This window comes from Rhinolophus ferrumequinum, chromosome 16 (assembly GCF_004115265.2).
Source record: "Rhinolophus ferrumequinum isolate MPI-CBG mRhiFer1 chromosome 16, mRhiFer1_v1.p, whole genome shotgun sequence".
Taxonomy (NCBI): Eukaryota; Metazoa; Chordata; class Mammalia; order Chiroptera; family Rhinolophidae; genus Rhinolophus; species Rhinolophus ferrumequinum.
The window spans coordinates 26,653,895-26,678,956 of record NC_046299.1 but is presented as its reverse complement, the minus strand read 5'-3'; the positions used below and the strand labels follow the sequence as shown (position 1 = coordinate 26,678,956).

At 51.5% G+C, this 25,062-nt stretch overlaps 1 protein-coding gene across 1 annotated transcript in view; it reads right to left on the bottom strand.

Annotated features, from left to right (window-relative positions):
- Positions 1-605: 605 nt before the first annotated feature.
- Positions 606-25,062, bottom strand: part of SLIT1 (slit guidance ligand 1) — a 158,665-nt gene continuing 134,208 nt past the window's right edge. The window contains exons 26-37 of the mRNA XM_033130967.1: positions 19,228-19,391; positions 17,225-17,349; positions 16,828-16,925; positions 13,421-13,560; positions 13,142-13,235; positions 10,572-10,709; positions 8,970-9,207; positions 7,238-7,368; positions 6,635-6,789; positions 5,226-5,514; positions 4,688-4,899; positions 606-3,856 (exon numbers count right to left, since the gene is read on the bottom strand). Of these exons, the coding sequence (XP_032986858.1) occupies positions 3,618-3,856; positions 4,688-4,899; positions 5,226-5,514; positions 6,635-6,789; positions 7,238-7,368; positions 8,970-9,207; positions 10,572-10,709; positions 13,142-13,235; positions 13,421-13,560; positions 16,828-16,925; positions 17,225-17,349; positions 19,228-19,391 (2,023 nt within the window). The 3' untranslated portion in view covers positions 606-3,617. The remainder of the gene's footprint in view (positions 3,857-4,687; positions 4,900-5,225; positions 5,515-6,634; positions 6,790-7,237; positions 7,369-8,969; positions 9,208-10,571; positions 10,710-13,141; positions 13,236-13,420; positions 13,561-16,827; positions 16,926-17,224; positions 17,350-19,227; positions 19,392-25,062) is intronic.

Sequence of the window (25,062 nt, the reverse complement as noted above, 5' to 3'; positions counted from 1 at the left end):
GGGCCTTTCCAGCCTGACTGCCACGGCCCGGCCTCCCTTAACTGCTCATCCTACAGAACTCCTGTGTGCAATTTTGTGTGTCTGAAATTGTAGCAGAACCCCCTCAGAGTCTGTTTGCCTGCCTTCTCCACTGGTCCCTGAGAACCACTGTCCAGGCGACAGGCACGTTAACCATACAGGACAGGCTGAGAAGCCACACTGCTTTCTAATCTGTTGCCCCTGGTTAAACATGGGTGTGGCGCTGTACAAACTTACAGAAGGCGAGTGGAACAGCAGACACTTGACGAGAAATGAGGATGCGCAGGCTCCCGGATCTCCGTGTGCTGTGCAGTGCCAGGCTCTGCCCTCACTGACATTTCCAGGGAGCGATAACCCAGCCGTCCCCCAGACCCCCCCTCCCTTCTGCAAGAGGAACAGACCGCCTTTGCCACTTAAGGAAGACCAGAGAGTTCCATGGGTAGACGTCCTACGTGTGCTGCCTCTGGGAGCCCAGTTGTGGCTGGTGTGTGGGCAGCCCAGAAACGCTCGAACCAGAAAGGGTGCATGTCAGCGGCCCTGGCTCACCATCAGTGCAGAAAAAGAGACCAACAAGGCAGAACCTGAGTGAATCGATGTCATGTTCACATGGAAGACAACAGACAATATCCAACATGTTCTAAAACAACACTTCTAGGCAAAGGGCAAGTGTGGCTCCCTCACGGGCCTGTTCTAAACCAGTCTCTCTAAAGAGTGACCCAAACAAGGCTACAGAAACCCCCAAACAGAATATCACAACCACAGAGCATCTGAAAATCAAACAAGACACTGGATGTTGACTTTAACATATAAAAATACTATAACAAAATGAAATACAAATATATATTAGAATCTGTTAAGTATTCTGTATAAAGAGATACTTTCATGGTTAGGCTAACAGCAGGCAAAGAGGAGACAAAGTCCGGCCTTTTCCATCTCCTGACGTCTTCACAGGGAGCCCAGGCCACTGTCGCCTGCAGTGCTGCCGGAGCAGCAGCAACCTCAGGACTCGCCTACTTGTGTCTCAGTGCGTGTTTAATGGAAAGAGCCAATGGCAACGTCAAAGTGAACTGAAGGTCTTCACCAAAGGGGTGGCAAGGTGTGGAGATGACTTGACAGACAGATGATTTCATGGTAGCCTTTTGGGACTCCACGGGCCCCAATGTGAGCAGGCAAGGTGAGTGGTGATCCAGGTCCTTAGCAACTTGCAGGTTGGTGGCTAAGTTGAGGGAAAGTTGGTCCTGGGGCACATGGTGCTCTCGGCCCCTTGATGCCCTCACACCCTGTGGCTCTCAATTTTCCAGCTCCACCGAGGGTGGGTATGGAGCTGGGTTGAGACATGGGGCGTTGTGGAGGGGCAAGCGGGGCCAGAGGCAAGCTCTCAGGTGCTCCCTGTAGACACGCCATCCTCTGCCTACCCTCCCCACCCCATGGCCGTGGGGCTGCAGGACTCCTGGCTGCCATCACCTGTCTGCAGGTGCCCTTCCCACTTCCTGTGAAGAGGCCCCTGCCAGTCAGGGCCCCTCATGCCCAGGGAGCTGCTGCTTAGGGCAGTGGGAATGGGAGTGGCTAGGGGGAAGGTACATTTCTCAGGGTTGGTGGGTCCCAGAACACCTCTCTGCCATGGAATGGACAAACTGGCTGCACTTGAGCTTTCCTGTCTGTCCAGCCTGGTGCTAGCTGTTCTCCAGGGTCCCTCAGTGGCCCAGACACTACAGGTAAGAGCGCAGGCTGCTGTCCACGAGGGAGGGGCACTGTGGCCTTGCTCAGAGTTACAAGAAAATAGAGCCCAGTCCCTGGTGAGGGGCGATCCAGCCATGAGAGCACCTCCCCAATTGGGCAGGGCAGGGTCCTCATCCCATTACAGGGGCCCAGGACTCAAACTCACTGGCCTGAGTCCGGTGTAATGGAACATGCCAGGGTCCGAGTCACAGGAGGCTCAAGCCCTCGCCTACTCAGTGTCAAAGCGTCCCCTCGCTGCCACCGTGGCTGAGAACACAAGCACAATGCCACCCAACCCCATCCCCCCCACGCTCCCCCAATGCTGCCTCCTGTCTGCAGATGGAAGGAGCCAAGAAAAGGGTGTGCTCACCCCTCTACCTACCAGGATCCCCAGGGGCACACTCGGGAAGACATCTGGGACAAGAGAATGTGACCTGTTTTACAACCAGCTCGCTATTTAGGCTCAAAGATAATCTTTCTACTTTTTGATTCTGCATGGAAGAGAAGCATGTATAGCCCCATTGTCATGTATTCAGTGACTTCTCAAACACTGAGTCCTTCCTTGCGAACACCTCGGGTCAGCAGCTCCAGCCCGGGCAGTGTCTGTGGTTGGAGCCCCCACTTGACTCCACTCTCTTCCCGGGCATCCCGGTGGCTCCTGTGCTGTGCTGTGATTAGTTGGCATCTATCCAGGAGAGCAGAACACCCACAGTATCCAGCCCCAGTCAGGCACATAAACACTTGTTGATGCGATGAATGAAAACGGATCTTGTTACTCCTGCAGCCTCCCTCCTGGAGCCACAGTGGGAGGGTCTCCATTGCCAAAGCCATCCCACCTCCCTACTGGGGAGGAGGCCCAGGCCCACGAGGAAGTTTGCCCAGAGTGACAGAGCCAGCAGGTTTCCTGACGCCTGGACCACTGCTCCCTACCGGTCTGTAGTGTGAGGGGATCTGAACCCCATCTCCTCCAGAAGGGACCCCTCCGTGAAGCCTAGCCCAAGCTCCCTACACCCTGTCCCTCTGCCAATGGCTTGCCAGCCACTGCTGGCTGGGGAAACCCAGGACCAATGCCCGCCCATTCATTGGCTAGTGTCCGGAAGTGACGTTGTTCACCTAGAACCAAGAACGCCCCTGTCATCTTTGGTGGGATCCCCCCACCCCAAGCAGTCCCGGTGACCATTTCCTCCACATGATCCCTTTCCTTGAAGTTGCAATGGTCATCCTATAACTTTAGGATTCAGAGGTCAGGTCCTAAGACCCACCTCCATCCCCTGCATTGTTCCTGAGGGAGCAGTGGCTGCACAGCCAATTGGCCCAGGGGCAAGGGTCAGTCCCTTCCTGGCCAGCAGGAGGGAGCCCTTCCCCTCTGCAGCCTGGCCTACTGCCTGAAGACGCTGTGCAGCTGGAGCTGAGAGCCAGGCTGGCTGCCCCTGGGCAGGCTGTGAGTCCTTCAAGGTTATCTGCAGGGGGCAGGGGCTCTGGCGCCAGCAAGGGCCTCAGACAAGAGGGAAAGGCTGGTTTGGGAAGGGGCTAGTCCCCTCTTCAGACCCAGGTAGCAGGCAAGGAGGGAGTGTGTCACCATGCTGCACTTCGTGGCCTGACCTCACGCACACATTCATTCAACAAATATTTATTAAGCGCCTATTTGTGCAAGGCACTTCCGGAGAGGGCGGTCTGCAGCCAGGCCTCACCCACCTGCTCAGCCCCCAGCTGCCAGCGGTTGGCTCAAGAAAGGCTGCCCAGCTCCTGGGAGGTCGGCCCGGCCCACCGGAGAGGGTCCAGCCACCCAGGAGCCACCCTGGTGATGGCTCGACCCCAGCCCAGGTCTCCCCGTGGCCGTGCCCCCCACTGGCCCTCCCCCCTCCCGCCGGCGCTGGGCGCTACGCGCAGAGGGCACAGCCGCACTTGGTGGGCTTCTCCACCTCCTCCGCAAAGGAGGTCCCGTCGCTGCACTCAAAGGCGAGCTTCCTCCGCTTCAGCCGCAGGCCCTGGCAGCAGCCCTGGCCCGGGCACGAGCCCCGGCACTCCACCCACGACAGTGGTCGCGTGGTCTGGCAGATGGCATAGCCCCTCTGGACCTGGTGAAAGTCCCGGACAGGGTCCCCCCGGCACTCGGACTCTGGATGGGACAGACACCAAGAGAAAGCCTCAGGGCACACCCATGGGCCGGCTGCCCCGGGGAGGCAGAAGGAGGAGGAGCAGGGAGAGGGCAGGGGGCGGAGAGAGGAGAGGAGGAGGGCAGCATACTTGGACGGGGTCCTCTAGCAACCAGACCCCACTTTGTCCCATCCTCCCTGCCCAGCATGCACATGCACACGCTTCCTCCTGGGCCCACAGTGCAGTCAGTGGGAAGGTAGAACTTTCTAGCTGCCAGCGCCCTCCAGGGCAAGGTGGGCTCCCCATTGCTAGAGGAGCACAGGAAGAGGCTGGAGGCCGGGAGGCATAATGTTAGAGGAGGAATTGGTGCTGGGAGGGTGTGGCCTAGGAGACCCTAAGGTGACTGAGTTCTGGATTTCTCACGGCGTCCCCTGCCCCCCTCAGCAATCTCCATTCCAGCAGAAGCATCTTGGTTATTTGGACCAGGGAGGGCCTGGGAAGGAGTCCCCAACCTTTAGACTTCCTGCTGCTCTCTGGTCCCGAGGTGATGGGGCCAACATGCAGAGGTTTGAGCGGAAGCTGTGACCCAGATGATCTCTTCTATAAGGAGAGACCCCAGCCAACAGGGGGCTGCAGGACAAGGTAGGCCAGGGATAAAGGGGGGCCCTATCTGGGGGTGGGACTCAGAGCCCAGAGCGTGGGGGGCACTAAAGCCAGATAGCAGCCTAAGGTGCAGGAGCAGGGCAGGGGCACAGAGGGGTTGCTGAGGTTGGGAGGAAGAAATTAACAAGTTGCTAGAACCAATTGTGGGGAGGGACCCTGGAGAGGGCATGTCAGGAGGGCGTTCCCTGACCTTGCTCACATAGCTCGCCCGAAAAGCCAGGATCACACACACAGTGTGCCCCCTTGGTGGCCAAGGCCTGGCAGTGGCCATGCAGGCACTGCAGGCCCACACACGGGTCTGCAGGTACCCCGGCCTGGTTGCACAGGGCCCCCGAGTACCCATCCTGGCACTGGCAGCTGTAGGAAAGAGCATCGAGGGGCACACATTTCCCGTGGACACACCTGGAGGAGACAGAGAAAAAGCACTATGAGGAAAGGCCAGAGCCAATCTGAGGCCCACCCAAAGGTACCCCACATCCCCAGCCATGGTATCATGGGATATCTCCTATTTCCACGATTGAAACCCTGGGAGCAAAATGTGAGTCTGTTTTTCCCTAAGGACCCTTCCTCTTAATAAAAACTGAAAGCCAGGAAAAAAAAAACAACCCTGTGTTAGGCCGCATATTCCGATTTGGGGTTTTAAAAGTACAGTGTGTCTTTACCACAGGGAAGGGGTACTTGCAAGGAAAGGAAGGGAACCTGCAGGTGGGTAGAGGGTGAGGGCTCACTTGTGGCCATGGCAGGGGCCATCCGCTGGCTGGTCGCAGTGCAGGCCCCCCCAGCCGGCCTCACAATGGCACACGGGCCCCGGGGTGGCGTTGGGCTGGCAGATGCCATGCAGGCAGTAGAGCTTCCGGCAGGGCTCGCAGCCTGGCACCACGCCTGGCTTCATCCTCGTCTTAGTGAAGTCCTGCAGCTCATTGTTGATGTACAGGTTTCGGATGCAACCGTGGAAACTGGTGCCATTGAGGATCTGCCACAGGCGGAAGGCAGCCGAGTTCACATCCACTGGCATCCCTGGGGCAGCAGGGAGGGGAGCAGAGCTGGGCTGAGTCAGGCACCCACCTCTGAGGTCCACTGGGCATCTCCATAGAGTTCCCTCTTGCCCTCAGCCTCTGTCCTTCTGTCTCTGCAACCTGAGCCAAGGTCCTCCACCGTCTTAGAGAGCCCAGACTTCTTTCCCAGAAGAAATGGGAAAGCTATTTCCTCTGTGATCAGAGCCCAGGGTGCCAGGCCTGGCAGCAGCCAGCCGATAAGTGAGGCTCTGGGTGCCTGCGTCTAGCTGCCCTTGCCCAGGTCTCCTTCCTTTCCTCTGAGACACCAGCTTTTACCTCCTGGAGACTCCAGAAGCAGCAAAGGACTGGGGCCTAGAACTCAAGTGTATGTTACTTTGTCACCCACGTTTGTGGTCACCACTTCACAGCAACCCTCTGAGGTAGGAGTTGCTAAACTCCATTGGATGCTCAGTGACTTGCCCCAAACTGCATAACTAGTAAATAGCAGAGCTGGGATTAGAACCCAGGTTCTCCATCCCTCACACCTGCCCTACGTCTAGGCAATGCCCTCCACAGCGCTGAGACAGCCCCGCTGTATCTGGGAACCTGCCTCATCCAGACCTCGAAATGTGCACAGGTGGTGGACAGGGCTATTTAGCCGCAAAGCCTATAAGGCCAGCTGTGCAGTCCCCAGCTAATGCAGGGACTCCGTGACTGGGCCTCATGCAGTGGGCCTGCGAGGATTCCAAGAGTGGGAATGGACGCTGAACAAATGAGAAGCCCCTTCTGGCCTAAAGACAAAAGGAAAGATGCCCACAGGGCAGAAGACAGCTGGGAAGCTCCCAGCCCCACCCCACACCGACCCCTTCCGGCCAGGCCTCAAGCCCACCTCAGGTACTCATCCTCCTTGATTAGTCTGGGCTGGGCGGACAAGAGCCTGGCTCCAGGGAGGGGAGAACAATCCACCAGCATCTTAGCCATGCACTAGGAACCTCCCCCAGCACCTGGACTAACCCCCACACTCCAGTGCCCTGAGCACCAGCTCTCCTGGCAAGCCTCAGGCCCGAGAGCAACAGATGCCCCTCCTGGAATGGCTATCACCATCACCTGATGGAGAGGCCAGGGGCAGGGCAGGTCCTCACCTCCCACATAGAGGGGGGCCTCGCTGTTTAGTGTGTAGTGTTTGCCGAAGTTGTCCATGGTCATGGGACTGCCGCCATCGATGGAAAGATTCACCATCTGGTCAAAGGTGACCAGCTCAACAGTGTGGAACTGCCCGTCATTGATCGTCTCAGCACTGGAAGAAGATGGGGTCCCCCACACAAGGAATGGGCTTCAGTTTGGCCCATCCCTACCATCCCCTGAAAGGTCACTGGTCCAGCAGCTGATTCCCAAGGGACCACATCTCTTAGGGAGGAGTCTATGGGGACTTGGTGGTCTACGGCCTAGTCCCTCCTGCTCTCCTTCTCGGGACACCCTGGAGACAGCTGAGAAGTTTGGGGCAGGGGTTTCCAACTTAATCAGTCTTCCCCGCCCCCTCAGGAGCCCCCTGTGAGGTAGTGGTGGGATGGGAAGGATGGGACCACTGCCCAGGCCTCAGAGAGCCTCAGACGCAAGCTGGGCTGCACTCACTGGTTCAAACGCCCTTTCCACTTGGGCAGCCCAGGTTCTGGCGGACCCAGGAATGACCTGCTCTTGGCCCAGGAGACCCCTGACAGTGGCTGGTGGGCATGAGGAAGCCCTACCTGTAGATGGCAGAGCTGGGGTAACTGCCCGGGTCGTAGCTGACACGCACGTGGCCCTGGTACAGCTCCACTGCGATGTGGTCATTGTCCCCGTTGTACAGCAGGATCCCATTGTCCTCTGCCGTTGAGACCTAATGGGCAATGGCGTTTTCTCTCCCACCCCGTCCAATGCGGCAGCACAGGCTGGTAGGTGGAGCAGACAGGGAACTTCACAAGGAAGAGATGCTGTGTGCAGAACTGTCCCCTACTGCCTGCCCAGGTGACATGCCCCCGAGGGGCCCTGACAAAAGCTGTTTCTCCTCATCCCCTCCCTGCCCCCATTCAAATTCTATTCCTTGATAGTGTGGCCAGAGCTGGGCAGCAGAGGGCAGATGGACTAGCTGAGGCCTGGAAACTATGTTTCCAGGTAAGAGCCCTTCGGACCACCTGCCCTAAGAGGAAAGTTATCCTCAGCGAGCTGCCTTGGAGCCAGAGTAGGACCTACAGAGAGGACAAGATCAGGAAGGCTCTCTGACAGGCCAGTGCCACCAAAACCTAGAAGGAGCCACTCAGGAGGTAGGGCCCATTGCTGGGGCCGCACAGGCAGCCGGAGTTGTGCTTTGGGCGGGAGATCCCTCTATGATGCTGTTGGAGCTACGATCTTTTCTTCCTGCCAATTCCTCTTCCTCTCTTTCTTCTGATAAAGACCTTGCCCCTCTTGTCTGCAGAGCTGGCATATGGCCCAGGCTGGGCCAATCACAGCAGCCCATCTCGTTGGACTCGGTGGTTGGTCCAGGGATGGGCATGTGACTGAAGACAGGCCAATCAGAGGTCTTCCCTGAGATTGTTAATTGTTGTCCAACTAGGGCTGGCAAGAAAGAGCCAATGAGAGGGATAGTGGGAAAAACTGAGCCTCTCTAAGGATATCCCTGAGGCAATGGCTGGGTAAGGCTTGGGTGAATTTTTTGGCGGGGAGCAGTTAGGCTAGCTGTGGTCTTGCCATGTGGACCATGTAAATGGACAGGATTTGGGAGAGGTGATGATGGGGAGAAGAGCAGAGTGAGCATGTTTGAGAGGCTGAAGGGTTCTGAGAAAAAGGAGAAGAGGGCAAAAGAAAAGAGAGAGAACGATGTGGCATTTGGGGTAGGCAATGGAATTTGGGGAAAAGAGAGAGATGACTAAAGAGGTGTTTTAAATATTTTATCATGTGCCATGCAACATAATCTACTCTCTTCTTCCTCCCCAAGAAATATTTAGCAAATCCTCTGTATTATCCATCAACGCTATTGAAGTGGGGCTTGCTTTTTTTCCCTCAACATGATGTTCTGAGATGGAATTCTAGACATGAAACAGCAAAATAAGGGACCGCAGGGACTTTTAGTTAAAGATATAAGCCCAGGCCTAGTCCTGGCCCTGCTCCAGCCACGCGGAGAAAGCCTGTCTCCAGCATTGGAGGAGGAAGCTGAGGAGTGGATGAGACAAGAGATGGTGGGAGAGGACCCTGGGAAGTTGGTTTTCTGCATCCAGTCACCCACAAGACCACCCTTCTCTGTGATTTGTTTTGTGACCCAATAACCTTTCCAACTGTGTGTAAACTAGCTCAAGCTGAGATGCTGACGTGCACATCCAGAGATTTTGACCAACACAGGGGTCTCCCCATTGTCCTGGGCAAGGATGCGTCTTGATGTTCTGACCTGAGACCAAGATCCCCCTGGTCTGACTCCCCTCTGTGCCCAGCGCCCTCGGCACGCACCTGCAGCGTGATGTTGGCCCTCGGCCAGTTCTGCAGGTCAGTGAACTGCAGGTAAGTGTCCCGGTCCACAAAGTTGACACTGAGCAACTTCTCACACTCGGGGCCACCAAAGCCCGGGAGGCACTGGCACACGGGCCGGCTGCCCTGGTCCACACAGTTGGCCCCGTTCTGGCACTCGGTCCCCTCACAAGGGCTCCTGGGGGCAGGGGGGTGGGCAGGGGTCTCACAGAGCTGCCCACTGGGAGGGAAAGGACACAGGTCAGACAAGGCAGGTGAAGGGGCATCGTCTTCCTCCCCCCAGGTCCTGGAGAAAAAAATCACTAAACATCCTGGGAAACTGGATCCGTAAGGCGACAGAAGATGCTCCTAACGAATACTTTTCTCCAGAGAACTAAGAGCCAGAAGGATACTGAGAAACAAGGTTAGAAACAAGTGTGTTCCCTGGACCAGCACCAGCGATGTCACTTAAGCACTTGTCAGAAGTGGGAAACCTACTGAATCTGTTTTTTAACAAGGTACCAGGTGACTCGTGTGCACATTAAAATTGAAGAATCACTCACTGCTCATGTCCCATTTTATAGGAAAAAAAAACAATAAAAAAACAACTGAGACTTAAGACACAAGCAAAAGAGAAAGGACTCAAATTACTAAAGTAAAGAAATTAAAGACGGGACAGTACAACAAACAGGCAGTTCTGATACATGCTGTGACAGCCTGCGGCATCGGCATTCACATGAGCCAAAAAGTGGCAACAACCCATCAACTGATGAATGGATAAACAAATGTGCACATCCATACGTGGACCATTGTTCAGCCAGAAAAAGGAGTGACGTTCTGATACATGAACCACATGGATGAACCTTGAAAACATGAGGCTAAGTGAAAGCCAGTCACAAAGGACCACAGAGTGTATGCTTCCATTTGTATGATGTATCCAGAATAAGCAAATCTATAGATACAGATATTAGTAGATGAGTGGTTGCCTAGCGCTGGGATGGAGGGGGATTCGGATGACAGATAAGAAATGTGGACTTTCTTTCTGTAGTAATGAAAATGTTCTAAAATTGCAGTAATCGATGTACAAGTCTGGAAATATAATAAAAGCCATTAAATTGTACCCTTTAACTGGGGGACTTGTATGGTCTATAAATTATATATCAATAAAACTATAAAAAATGAAAAAAAAAAAAAGACCCAAGCAAAGCATGGGAGGTGGGTGGCCAGAAGGAGGGCAGGTGCCTTCCCCTCCCAACCTCCCAAAAGAGGCCAGATACAAAGGCAAATAAATGACCTTTATGGCAGGATGTGTCTTCAGAAGTTCCAGGGCAGGCAAGAAATGGGGCACTACTTACAAATCTGTACCCACCTTCTGCTCCCTCCACCAAACAGGTAATGGACTCTCTGCCTATGCTCTGAGTGGTTAAGAAACTTTCCCAAAGCCACACAGCTGTGACTGGCACAGCCATAGTTCAAACCCCAAGACAAAACTCCCAGGCTATAACCCTTACTTCTTCCCGCTAGTTATGCCTGGGGGCTCCTGCCAGCCCAGGGGCTGACAGCTAGGAGGAGTCAGTCCCTGGAGGTGCATCCAGGGCGGCTCACCTGTAGCCCTCAGCACAGAGGCAGGAGTAGCTGTTGACTTCATCCACGCACTGGGCCCCATTCTGGCAGCGGTGATCTCTGCACTCATCCTGCTTCTCACTGCAGTTGTCACCTGTATAACCTGGTGCACACTCACACCTGGGGATGGGCAGGGGGTGGTGGGTGATCAGCCAGGGGCCCGTGGGGCCCAGGGGCTCTGTGTGTGACAGGGACTCGCAAGGTCCTGTGGGTCGATGGGGACCCCAGGAGGTCAAAGAGAGCCCTGAATATAAAGATGCCCCTAGCCCATCCTGGGACCCTTTTCTAGGACAAAAAGAGAGTTTGTGTGGGCTCGAGTGGGCTCTGGGCTGGGAGGGTGGACACGCAGTGTCAGGAGGATATGGGAATTTGTCAGGGAGGACCCAGTCTCACCACCACCAGCACGTCCAGGGCTAAACTTCAGCCCCTTCTTGACCCGCCCAGCTGCTCTCCAGCACACAGCCCTGCGTCGTGGGGCTCATTCAGCCCTCTTCCCCAGCCGTCTCAGCTCCACCAGCCCAGACTCCTGGCCCAGCAGGGCTCGTGCCTGCCGCTCTGTGAGTCCCCATCTTCTCAGCTCATACTGTGCTTCACTGCTTCCGTGAAAATCCATTTCAACCCACCATTTGCCTATCAAATAAAGGGCACAGTCCTCCACCCCCTTTTCAGTCACAGCCTTGCAAGATGCTCGCGGTCCTGCTCCTCCCACATCAGGCCCACCCGGTAGTCAGACCTATCTCCACTGGCGCAACCCCCATCCCACTGGCACTTCCCTGCTTTCACTCCTGTTGATTCTGGATTCCCCTCTCCTCTCTCCCTGCCTTGGCCCAGCCAGGCCAAGACCTCACCGCCTCCGGGAAGCCGCTGGCGAACACCCCAGCCATCACTCAGAAACCCTTGCAGGAAACCTTTCCATACTGCAAACTGCAAATTGCAAACTCCACAACCTGGCAGGTGGGTGCTCCTGCCTGGATTTTTTACTCATTACCAGTGTTTTTCAAGCTGTAAGAAATCCCTTTTTATCCAGTGCACGCGCGCACACACACACACACCTGAATCCAGTTTCATGCCATCGTACTATATAAAATGGCAATGATGTCCTCTGATATTTTATGTAATCTTGACCCACCCAACTGATCACCAAGACACTATTGGATCTTGAGCAGCAGTCTGAAAAATGTTTTAGTAGCTAAGCAACCACCTACTCCTTCATTTCATTCATTCATTCATTCATTCATTCATTCATTCATTCGTCGAATGTGCTGAATACTTGCTGGGTTCCAGGTACAGTACCAGGCACAGCTGAGTGTCTGTTAATTCCATCTTTCCAAGACAGGAAGTGGAGACAACATGCACCCTACGCCCAGTGTGTGCAGGGTGACCCCAGCACCGTGTGCGGGACAATGTGCAGCCCTGCTTTATTCCCCTTTCTGAGGTCCAGTCTCGCTGAGGAGTAGGCATGCCATTTGATCTGCCAGCCCCACCCAGCAGCTCACCCAGGAGGGCCCCTCTGTCCACCACTTGGATGGAGGCTCCCTCGATCTCGAGTCTGGGCCTCCACAATCCCTGACTCTCCTGGGGCCCATGGGCCTCGGTGGCTCCTGCTGGACCAGGGGTTCCCTGCTGTCCCCACCTCCCACTTGGCCTGAGTGGCTGGTGTTGGGTCCCTCAGCCACAGACCTCAAGGAGCCCTGCCCTGATCACCCGTGGAACAGGGATCCCAGAAACGACACTATGTTTGCAAAACGGCAGATGGGAGTAAACTCTTAAAAGCCCATGACCTTCAGATCACAGTCTTCAGGTGACAAAGTGCTTCCATATGTGCCAGTAGCAACAATGGTGACAATAGTCAAGAACATCTTATCCAAACTTCCTAGGAAAACCAGATAGTTTTCCGAACTCAGAGTTTTTTGGATTTTGGAAAGGTAATATAGTGCCTATAACTGTATAACAGGCCAGGGGTATCTGGGGCAGCCCCTAAATCAAACATGTTCACATTTCCACAGCAAAATTCCATTTATTCCTACACATGGATGAATAGTGACTGTAAATAACCCCATATCTCTGCAGGTTAGCTTTTATTACCAAACACGTTCAGGACAGATCCAATAATGCTATCAAACTGGCTTTTGGTTTTCAGAATTTGGGGGATTTTGTAAGTGGGGATGAGAAATTATAAGTCTGAAATGATAATAGCTATTTATGGAGCGTTTATCAGATGTCAGACTCGGAACTAAGTGCTTTCTATGCATTGGCTCAGCCAATCCTTACAACCACCCCAGGAGGAAGCTTTCGGCGTGTCCAGTCTGCAGATGAGAAAACTGAGGCTCAGAGTGATCAAGCCATGCATTCAGGGTCATACTGTGACCCCAGGTCTGTCTGACCACAAAACTGTCCTCATATCCACCCCCCACACTGACTCACAGGAACCCTGTACAGCTGAGACCAAACCCACTTGACAGGTGAAATAAGCTACGGAAGGGGAGGGAGTGGAGGGGAGGTGACTTGGCAGCCTGTGCCCTTCCCTGGCCCTGGAAACGGGCAACACTCACCTGGGCCCATCCGGGGTACCCACACACTGGGCCTCGTGCTGACACGGGTTCAAATCTGGAGAACAGAAGTCCACCAGCTGCTCACAGGCCCTTCCTGGGTAAAAAAATGAGGGAGAGACAGGAGAGAGGCTGCCCCCACCGTGCTCTGACAGCCAGCTGGCCCAGGAGAAAGCTCCTGTAGACACTGAGGTGGGGCCCCAGCCCTTCTGCCCACGGGAATTGGGCTCAGGGCGTGTGCGCCAGTGCTCACTGCCCCACAGACACTCGAATCCCACATACCTGCATACTGCAGGGGGCACTGGCAGGTGTAGTTGCCCACACCATCCACACAGGTGCCCCCATTGGCACACGCATGCTCCACACAGTCGTCTGTGTTCACCCAACAGGTAGGTCCTTCAAAGCCGGTGGGACAGGAGCACCTGTGGACGCAGGGGAAGAGGGACAAGGGGGTGGGCCCACGGCCAGGGTGGCAGGCTTCCTGAGACACTGGTGGCCTGTGGCGACCAGTCAGCATCATCGTCCCAGAGTTTTGGTCCCTATTCTGGACCAGGCCCTTCCTAGGTGCTGGAGTTAGAGGTGAACAAGACCTGCCCTGTACTCAAGGGACTCAAGTCAAGTGAGGGAGACGATGTGGAGACAGGTGGCCAGGAGAGCAGCCGTTAGTATCAGGGTGTCGCAGCCCTGAGGCTGGAAAGGGTAGACAAGCGGGCAGAGAACACCGAGGTCATCCTTGGCGAGGAGTGCTCAGGGCAGGCTTGAGTTAGCCAAGGACCCTCACAGGGGAGAGCAGGAAGGAAAGGGAAGACTGCGGGGAGGGGGGGACAGAGGCGTGTGCAAAAGCCTGGAGGACACCCTACAGTCAGTCCTCTGGGAGGAGTCCTGCTCATCCCAATAGTTCAGGCCTCCGGGAGCACAGACGTTGGGGATCGGGTAAGAACGGGGCTAGGAGGTAAGCGAGAGCACATTGTGGAGGGTCCTGGAGGTCAGCCATCTTCAAACCAGGTATTCCTTCCCTTCCCCTGGTGTCCCAGGGTTTTCCAACGGATGTGTGGGTCAAAGAGGTCTGAGAAATTAATTTCCAGATCTTCAAATTCTACATGAACTCTTCTCTAGACTGACCTGCCCCAGAGCTCCAGAAAGGTGTACACACCTGTCCCAGCCCAAGTCCAAGGTGGGACATATCCGGCCCTGAAATCTTCAGGCCCAAATAAAGGGACAATTAGGAATATTGATGTTTTAAAAGTGAATGAACAAATGGCTTTTGCAAGTCCAGAGGTTTCCCGTTGCCTGTGTTAAAAATAATTGAAGGAAGACCTCACATTAAAAATAATGTGATAGAGCATTAAAAATAATTTTTGATGACAGATCACTCTGGGTTTTTGGCATTTAAAGTCAGAAGGGTTTCAAAGACTTGAGTGGCATGGCTATAATAAAACTCCTAATCCTGTGGGTTTATTTTTGTGAACCAACTTTCTCAGCATTTATAGTTATATACTCATATAAATATGGAATAGATTAACTGCTGAGCCCTCTCTCCTTCTGTAAGATTCACCCACAGACATATAAACCAACTAAGATAAGAAAAGAACACACACACAAAAAAAACAAAAACAAAAACAAAAAACTCCATTTATCTCATTAAGAGATATATCTAATAAAATTTTACTTTTATGTGTACTAATTATCAATCAAATTTTGTATACAGTAATGTTGTTTTGATCAATGTATATTATTGATAATTGTAATGGTAACCCAATGTAAAAGAGACTTTTAATCAGAGGCTTGTGGTCACAAAAATAAGAAAAAACTTTAAATTTAAACATACGTACCCACGTTGGTGCCAGAGAAGTATGGCAGTGTGCTCAAGAAAAAAACTCTAGCATAAAAACAGATTGCACTAGGTGGAAAAATGAGGGAGTGGCATGGGGAGGAAAATGGAAATACTCGTTCAAGAAGAAAAAAAAGAATGAGGTAAACGTTTAAACTGTAAAAGGAGATTCTGTAATTTTTAAATGGTATCAAACTGCTGTGCTATTCAGAGAACATTGGAGAATGATAAAAGAGTGATTTACAGAGTGATAATTTTATTTTTAAATGTTAATAATATTTACAATACCCTGAAAATTACGTCCTTTGCAACAAAAAATTAAACTTACAATGAAAAATTTTAGCTGTCACTCTAAGAATGTGTAAGTGGGTGTGTAGTTTTAAATTTCTGTTTTGGGGGGCTATGTGAGCAAAAACATTTGAAGCCCACTGTTGTGTGGCATGTCCTGGAATTTAATTTTTCCCCAATAAGACTGGGAAGGGGGTGCAGCAACAGAGAGGTTTTAAGCAGGCTGAGGGATTAGCTTGCATTTCAGAAAGTCCCCATGGATTGGGGAAAATAGAGGAAGCCCTTGTAAGCCTCAGGGTTGAGGGGTAACTCAGGGAGGGACCTCCCTTCTACCTAGAGAGCCCACCTGACAGCCCCCAATCTGTAGGGCTGCTAGGTGGGAAGGGGGCTACCCAGAGCTGCACCCCCTCTCTGCCCAGCAGGGGGAGTTTTGGGAGGTGTCCTCTCAGCCTGCCATTCTCCATAGACACCATCCCCCACCACCCCACCGCCCCAATCCAGGGACTGAGCAGGGGTCTTTGATGGAGCTGCTGTCCAAGCCCACAGGGAGACAAAGCCTATTGTAAAGACACCGTTTCCAAGGTGACAAAGGGGGGTGGGAGGAATGGGGGGGTAGCCATTTAGTGTTTTCTTTTTTTATATCTGGTAGTTTGGCTTTGCAAAGACAGGTTTGGCCTTTCTGCCAACAGATACAACATCATTGTCTGAAGAGCCAGTTTGTTCGACTGGCAATTTATTTTCAACTAAATATCAAGTATTCCTCAGAAAAGCTCTGGGTCCAGGAGAGCACTAGGAATTGGGGGGGGTCCCAGAGGTGTCCTGTGGGAGCAGGGTCAGTGAGGGGATGTGCATGATGACGTCAGCACCGGGAGGAACTGAGAGAGGAGTCCTGAGGGCCGGCCCTTCACTGCGCGGTGGGAAACTGGCTGCTTTTGGGGGAGCAGGGGGACCATGAGATGACAGGGGTGGGAGGGAGGCCCCGGAGGTTGTGACCAGGACTTGCTGCCACTTCCGGGCAGGCCTCCCCACCCCTGTCTAGGGGCTTGGGGGGGTGACTTGATAGGAAGGAGCTGGCAAAGGGCCCTGCCTTCAGGCAACATTGGCACAACGAGCAGATGTTTGACTTGGATTAGAGGCTCAGGTTAGTGGAGATTATAGGGGTTTAAAATGGCCCCCAAGCTGCCCCTTGGCACTGCCACTGCGTATGCCCTTGGCCATGGATTCTCAGTGCCATCAAAAGACCGTCCTGGCACATGGGAAGCTCAGAAGGAGGCCTGGATCAGCGGTGGGCAGCTCAGCTCCCAGCCCAGCCCCACGCTGCCTATGGTGTGACTCCAGCAGCCCCTCATCGCTGGGCGCTTTCATTGCCTCTGGGCAACAGGGGCTTTGGCTGGGTGGGTGTGGAGAGGCTCCTAGTGAGTGTCTGCTCCCTCTGAGCCCATCTCCATCTCCTCCCAAAGCAAAGGGGTGGGGGCCTGGCCATCCATTTGGAGGAGGAGGGCACTGAGGCTTGGGTGCCGGCCCCCATCCGCATCCTGCCCACCCGGTCTGGCCCTTCCAGGCAACTCACGTGAAGTTGGCCTCCTTGCCTTCCTGTGCCTGGCAGCTTCCGCCATTTCCACAGGGGCTACTGGAACAGCTGTCCAGGGACACCTCACAGTCTCGGCCCTAGGGAGGAAGTCAGTGAGGGGGATCCCAGGGAGAATCGGGGTAGCGTGAGCAACAGAGACAGCCAGTCCCTCAGCAGCTTGGCGGCCTGCCCCAGGTGTTACTTGTTGATTAATTCATTAATTCATTAATTCATTCATTCATATGTTGGGTCACTGATTAAACATTTACTCAAGCACCTGCTCTGGACCACGCACTGCTCTCAGGGCACTGGGGGCAGAGTGGGGAACAAGACAGACCCAGCTCTGCCGTCCGCACACTTGAGCAGCCCCCCTCCTTCCCCTTCAGTCTCCACTCACCTTATAGCCACTGGGGCAGGCACACCTGTATACCTCAAGGGGGTCGTTATGGCAGGTGCCCTGGTTCTGGCACGGGCTGGACAAGCAGGGATCACATTTGGCCTGGACAGCCAGGGTGGGAGGACCTGAGGCAAGGGGGACGGGTTAGGACAGGGAGGAGGGGACTGGGCACAGAGCCCCTCACCTCGCCAACTTCAGCATCCATCCAGCTCTTTAGAAATGGGTGGTCAGAAGCTCTTTCCCCAAGGGGATGTTTGCCACTCCCTGTATTTCCTCCTGGTTGTGTTCACCTTCCTTTCCTAGTCCTTCTCTCCAGCCTTCGGACCCTCCTCTATCAAAGGAGGTGGGAACAGCCTCCGCCTCACAGGGCCATAGGATTAAATTCGCTAATCCACAAAACGTGCTTCATGGGCTGGTGCCGGGCACCTCAGCAGCCCCTGCACAGGGGTCAGGGCAGCACCTTCAGTGTGAGGTCACCAGAGTCGCTATTACTGAAGGCAGCTCACCTTTTCTCAATCCCCTCACACCCTTCTGAGGACACTACCCCCAGTCCTGCCACCCACTGACCAGGATAACAAGGGTATTCACCTTGGCAGAGAGGAGACACAGCTCTGCGAGGAGGCCACACGTAGGAGGAAGAAGTCCATTTGCCTTAAAGTTGTTTCTCTCCAAAGCTGAACAGGGACGGACCCTTTCCTGTCACCTCTCTGGCTACAAGCAGGACCTTCTCCAGGCACTCTGGGACTCACCTGTCATCTTTCCCTGAACTCGGAGGTGGACAAGGAGCTAGCAGCCAGGCTCCCTGGGCACCTCCTACGTGGGGCATTAGGACCTCACAAGGATAAACAGTAAGAGCGGCCAGCTCACTTAGTTTTCCACTAAGCCTCCTTCTAGATGTGGAGAAATATTGGTTCTGCTGAAGGGGCGTGAGTATGAATAGACACAGAAACACTTTTCAGTAATAACTGGAATGAAGTGTGAGGGGACTTCCTGAGTACAGGTGGGATTCTGCTTCTCGTTACTTGTGTGCATTCAGTTTGTGAAAATTCAGCAAGCCATTCCCTTACGATCTGCGTACTTTTCTGTCATGGGTGTTATATTTCAATAAAAAGTAAAAAAAACAAACAAAAACCAAAAAAACTTCTCACCAGTACCAACCCCACCTGATTAAATAAATCCCGAGGAAATGTTTCAACATAAATTGGCTGGCTCCCAACAGCCGACAGCCAAACTACAGATCGGGGCCCCTTTGAACTGTTACTCCCGTGACAGCATCCTGCACACAGGGTGGCCTGGGGCCTCCTCATTAACCTATGGCTGTCAGTTTCATTTCCGTTGGTGGTCTATGAGCGTGCAGAGGGCAGGGGCCATGCCCCACGGCCTCTAGTGAGCGCCCCCAGTTGTCCCCCAGCACACAAAGCTGGGCCTGGGGCAGCCACCTCCCTCTGCTCAGCAGGGCTCCCGGGGCTTGCGCTGTCAGTCAATCAGTCAATCTGAACAAGCATTTATAGATGCCCAGGGTGAGGTGCCTTCAGAGCAAAGCCAGACAAGCCTCCAATCACACACTCTGGCCCGGTATTTCTGCAAATGTCAGGAGAGTGGCAGGTGGGTCCAGTGGCTCAGGGGTTTAAGCTAATTGCTGAGCACAATTCCACCAAAGGGAGGTCTGAGTGCTCGCACTGATGAGAGGCTTGGAGCTTCCAGAAATGCTGCTGCTATTTTTATTTTCCTTACATAACCCCAGGGAGGGATTAAAGCCTGAGATTTTCTGCCTGGCTTTTTTCGTTCATTGTTATGTCAAGACTAGAAGGCAGCCATGCTAATAAACCGCAGGTGCCTCATTCCTGCCACCTGACCTCCCCACCCCCCCGCCAGTCACCACAGGGATGCAGGAGTATCTGGACGGCACAGCCAGGGTTGTACAGGTCCTGTGAGCCAGCAGCAGTGCAAGGAAGGGACACAACCCAGTACCCGCCACCCCTCTCTCATGTTCCTGGGCTCACCTTGGCATTCAAACTTCTTGGCAGGAGTGGTAAGGAGCAGCTTGCCCTCCATGTCTGGGGGCCCAGCGCAACGGGCAATGCCCGGTTCCTTGTAGCCTGTCTTCACCCAGCCAGATAGCCAGCGGAGGTGGCAGTCACAGTACAGGGGGTTTGCACCGATGGCCCTGGGTCAAAGAGCAGAGAGAAGCAGGCATTATCGCTTTATGGGGTCCTTCACCACTAGGCACCTAGGATGCAGGGCACTATGCCAGGGGCTGGCAAAAATCCTAACAGCCCCCATTTCACGAGCATGCACTGTGGTTTCAAGCACGGTTTCGAGCCCTTCATATGTGTTACCTTACTTAGTCCTCAATACACCCTATTATCCCCATTTTACATGTTGAAACTGAGGCTCAAAAAGATGAAGGCATGGCGGACGGTGGCTCAGTTGGTTAGAATGCGGGCTCTGGGCAACAGGGCTGCAGGTTCGATTCCCACATGGGCCAGCGAGCTGCGCCCTCCGCAACTAGAATGAAGTCAATGAACTGCTGCTGAGCTCCCAGATGGCTCAGTTGTTTGGAGCGCAGGCTCTGAACCACAAGGTTGCCAGTTTGACTCCCGTAAGGGATGTTGGGCTGCAACTAACAATGGCGACTGGACCAGGAGCTGAGCTGCGCCCTCCACAACTAAGATTGAAAGGACAACAACTTGACTTGGATGGAGCTGATGAGAGTCTGGAGAAAAATACACCATTGTTCCCCAATAAAAATGTTTTTTAAAAATTCCTGGAAATACACACTGCTCCCCAATAAAGTCCTGTTCCCCTTCCCCAATAAAATCTTTAAAAAAAAAAAAAAAGATGAAGGCACTTGCCTAGGATTGCAAAGAGAAACTGAGGAAGTGGGCTTTGAATTCATCATGCTATTAGGGCAGGGCCTATGAATGCACTGCCTCCAGAGTGCACAGGGGAGAAAGGAATCAGCACAAACCTCTGCCCTGAACCAGCTGCTTTTCCTACGGTAGTGCATCGAACCCTCTCCTCAGCCCCGCAGTGTAAGTTTTTTCTCCATCTTAGAGATGTGGGAACTGAGTCTCTCGTGGAATAAGTCATTTCCCTGAGGTCACACAACTAGTGAAGGGCCACCCCTGGATCCACATGCAGAGTTTTACGACTCTGAAGCCCACACTCTTTAATTTTTCTTTTCATTTTTAATTAAACAAGGAGCATACAAATACATTCTCATCGTAAACTACTTTCAAGCATTTCACACCAAAGTCTCCACCTCACACAACATCGTGTAGGTACTAAATGCCGCTGAATTGTACACATTAAAATGGTTAATTTTATATTATGTGAATTTTACTTCAATTTTTTTAAAGGCACATTCCTTTGTCACTGATGGTAGTGCAAATTGAAATAACTCCGATGGAGGGGAATTTTGTGGTATCTATCAAATTAGCAGTGCAGTTGCTTTTTGACCCACCAATTCTGTTTCTGGGAGTTTATCTCACAGATATACCTGGATGAGCACAAAAAGACTTCTGTGCAATGGACTGATTGCAGCATTTCTTTTAATCGGAACACTGGAACCAGGGGGTAATCAATGGGGGAGTGGTTAAATAAACTATGATACACTCACATTACAAAAAAAAATCTATAGCCACTGTCGTTGCCAAACTCAGGATGCATGGTCACCATGCTTAGGCATGTGGCCTTCCAGTCCTTCCCCAAATGTACACATATGGCTCTTCCTTACAAATCAAATCTATCCACGACATATGATTACCGAGCAGCTTGCTTTTTGTCACTAAACAACACATCTTGGAGATCTTTCCAGGGCTGCATACATGGATTCACCCACCATTTTGTCAAACTGCTTCACGATATCACAAAGAAGAGATGCCTCATAGCTTACTGAGCAATTTCTCTGTTGCCAGACATTCCGGGCATTTCCAATGGCAGTCAACACTCTTGGATGTGCCTCTCTGTGAGGTGTGAGCATTTTTCTAGAACAGATGCCTAGAAGTAGGGTTCAGGTTGCAGAGGAAGTACGTGTAAAAAATATGTTAACAGCTGCCCTCCAAAAAAGGTGGTGGGGACTTACACTCGCCAGCTGTGTAAGGCCATGCCAGCTGCCCCACATCCCCACCCCAGCACTGCGTACAGCCAACCTCTTAATGTTTTACGCATCTGGTGGGCAAGCTCTTAATCTCCTCACCAAACAACAGTGAGAGACTTGGAGACAAACAAGACATGGATTTCAGGGCATGAAGGAGCCAGAGTTCGGTGATCCAGCAAATAGAAAAATCAGAGCTTTTTTCCTGAGGTTCTTTTATATCAACACTATTTTGAAAATATAAGGCTGTATAAGGTTGATGAGCATAAGCACATTCATTGAGTAACCAATGGATACACTGCCATTTTCTACCTGTTTCTGGGTAATACAGAGGAAGTGGTCCCCCTTGAGATGTGTGCAGTCTGATGAAAGCAGCAGCGACTCTGAGCAGGAATTCCCCAAAATAGTACAGCTGATGACTGCGATCTTATAAAGGAGGCTGAACAAGACTTGGACTCTGGCCCCCACGCAGCTGCTCACTGCCCGGGTGACCTTGAGCGGCTCACTTTACATCTCTGGGGCTCACTTTATGATTGGATAAAAGGCCTGCAATCTGGAGGTGGGGGAGAGACAAGCACATATAACCTAAAATGGGCACTGAGGGAATAATTCAGCTTGGAAAAGAAAGCCAGTGCAACCTCGACATGTATTTAGTTTTTTTATGTCCTGATTTGCTGACAGCATCCATCCTGGCTAATGGGACAGGAGACACTTTCTTCTTTCCACGGAACAGAACCAGGGCTTCCCAGAGGTCGAGGAAGCTCAGACAGACGCTTTGAATCTTGGAAGCTCCAGTGTGTTAAAAAAACAAAGACTTTTTAAATTAACAGGAGCACAAAAACTGTGGTATATTTTAAATGATTACATTTACCGAATTAATACTGTCTCCCCGAAAATAAGACCTAGCCGGACCATCAGCTCTAATGCGTCTTTTGGAGCAAAAATTAATATAAGACCCGGTCTTATATAATATTAACCTGGTATAATATAATATAATAATATAATATAAGACTGGGTCTTATATTAATTTTTGCTCCAAAAGACGCATTAGAGCTGATGGTCCGGCTCGGTCCTATTTTCGGGGAAACGGGGTAGTATGTTGAACATACAAGTGCAAGGTAATGTAATTATGTTATTCGTAAGATAAATACAGAATGTATTTCAAAATATTTTGGGTAGTGCACTACGGGGGTGTGGTCTGGTAATGAGACACGAGTTTAAAGTTTATTATGAACGGCTGCTTCTTTCAGTCCTGTCGCGCATTTACAGAAAATGCCAAAAGGATTAACTCTGAGGCTGTAGTGAATGTGGAGGCCCCTGACATGTCGTAGGATCTTCCCAATTCCCACGTACATTCCCTCCATAAATGGCAGCAAAGTTGCACCTCAAATGTAAGTGTTCCTTTCTGACTCTTACTATAAAAAATAATAAAGAATAATAAAAACTACCAAAGGCAATATGAAGCTGTTCAAAACTCTTAAATTCTGGCCTCACCAACACGTGCTTTCCTTGTTTCTGTATAGAGCAGACTCTGAGCCATACCTGAATTCAATATTTCAAGCTTTAATTTATCCAAAGGCCAAGTTCTTGTGGCTATTTCAGTTAGTATACTTTCACCTGGGAACCATTTCTCTCCAAAAAATAACTGAATGTGGAGTGGAGAGCCACAGGCCCAGCTGAGACCCAGCGGTGGGGACGGCAGCCAGGCTGCTCTTCAATCCAAAAGGACTGTGGCTTCAGTCCCCAAAAAGCATAAATAACCCTGTGTTGTTGATCTTTGGTGTAACTTGTAAATAGTTGAAACAGTAGATATTAGGTGTGTTTATGCCAAGACCCTATGCCAGCCTTCTACTAATGTAACTGGGATTGAAATAGCTTTCCTGGGGCTGCTTCACAGAGGGGCCGATTATAGAGTTTAGCATAGACTAACACTTCACAATCTCCTTCACCTGAGTTACACCTCCTCTGCCCATCGTCCTCCCAGGCAGTCTATTTGTATGCATCACTACCTCCTTGTACTGGACCAAAGCTTCTGGAGAGCAGGAACCATAAACCCTCATGCCGCTCCCGACACTGACAGGCATACATAGATGTTTGCTGAATGAACGCCTGCCTAAAAGCAAAAGTAATCACAAACCTCGGTATGAAAGCAAAGCAAATTCAAAAAGAAAAGAATCATCTATCATCCCACAAATGTAACTAATGTAATTTTCTTATATTCTCTTCCAGTTCTTGTGTTCATATATGTACATCTTTGAAATCAGAGTGTGCCATCTTCCTTATTCTGTATTTTCATCAGTAATAAATGTGTCATAATTATAATTAACTACTGCTATTCTGTCATATGGGCATGGTTTACTTACTCATTCCATATTTACTTTCACACCGAATTCTTAATGAACTTAGAAATCTAGCTTTCCAGCAGGTAGCAGATTAGAGGCAACAAAATGCCAGACTACAGACATGAAGAACAATGTTGGGGAACCTTGGCACAGGATCTGGTGCATAGTAAAGATTTCCTATGGATGGATGGACAAATGGACGAAAGATGAGCTAACTGCCAAGTAAGCATAAAGGCAAACACAGGCAGAGCTGTGTGCAGAGTACTGAAGCCCAGAGCAGTGACGAGCACTCACAATCGTTAGGGCATTTTAAAACCACAGCGGACACTAGAAATAACCTTCGTACGGGCAAGGAAAAAGGCCTGAAGAGATGAATGAATCGTCTGAGATCCCACTGCCAGTTGAAGGCAGAACAAGGACCTGATTCCTTTTCTAGAGTTCAAGGGACTTAAAAATGGCAGACCTCACCCTCCACCACACCCTTGGCCCACCCACCCCTCCTTCACACTGCCGGTGAAGATCAGAGCCAGAGTCACAGCAGGAACAGAGGGTGCTTCCAGGAAACAAAACAGGAACACTGGATACTAACTCTTGGGCAAACCTGACGTGTTATAGAGCCATGAGCACATACCTCCCTTCAGAGTGCACGTGGCCTTTGTGAAGCTCAGAGTGAATACTAATGTATTCAGTGAGTCTACACCATCCTTTTACCATTCCTCGACTCCTTGTAAGTGCTCAAAAAATCCTTCCGGAATACATGTGTGCACATATATTTTGCCAGTATTGCATGTGCGCACACCTGAATACAAGTACATTTCCCAGGCTACTGCCGAGTTCCGTTTAAAACTCTGGTATAAAGGGCAGAGTTTATTCACAAGGTTGCTTCGTAATAATAGCAGCTTTCTTTCACATAGATGCTGTCTTGTAGACAAATGGGGCTTAGATGCAATTAACAAACACATCTAATCAGTAATGCTAATGCCCTGTTCTATAATTACTGCTTAATCTTTACTTATCGGTTTATTTCTTACAAAGTTGATCTGGCTTCTGGCCTGATGTCACTGTTTGTCTAAGAAAGTCTGCGTTTATCGATAGGTGTGGGCTCAAATTTGTTTTTGCAGCTTTGGTTTTTAGTTTGTACAACATGTATGTTGTTTTTCTACCTCTCATTTGTAAAAACAAAGGTTCTAGATTTTGAGCTGGAGACAAGATCAGAATATACTTGGGTATTGTTCAGTTTTTACAGGGAAGGAGGAAAGGCAGTTAACTGTATATTTAAACCCAAGCATAAAACATACACAAAAGGGGAATCCAAAGGTGGGAAAGGTGAACCCCACCAGATGCTTGAAAGACCTTGCCTGGCAAGGTGGAGAGCTGAAGCAGACAGTTGGCATAGC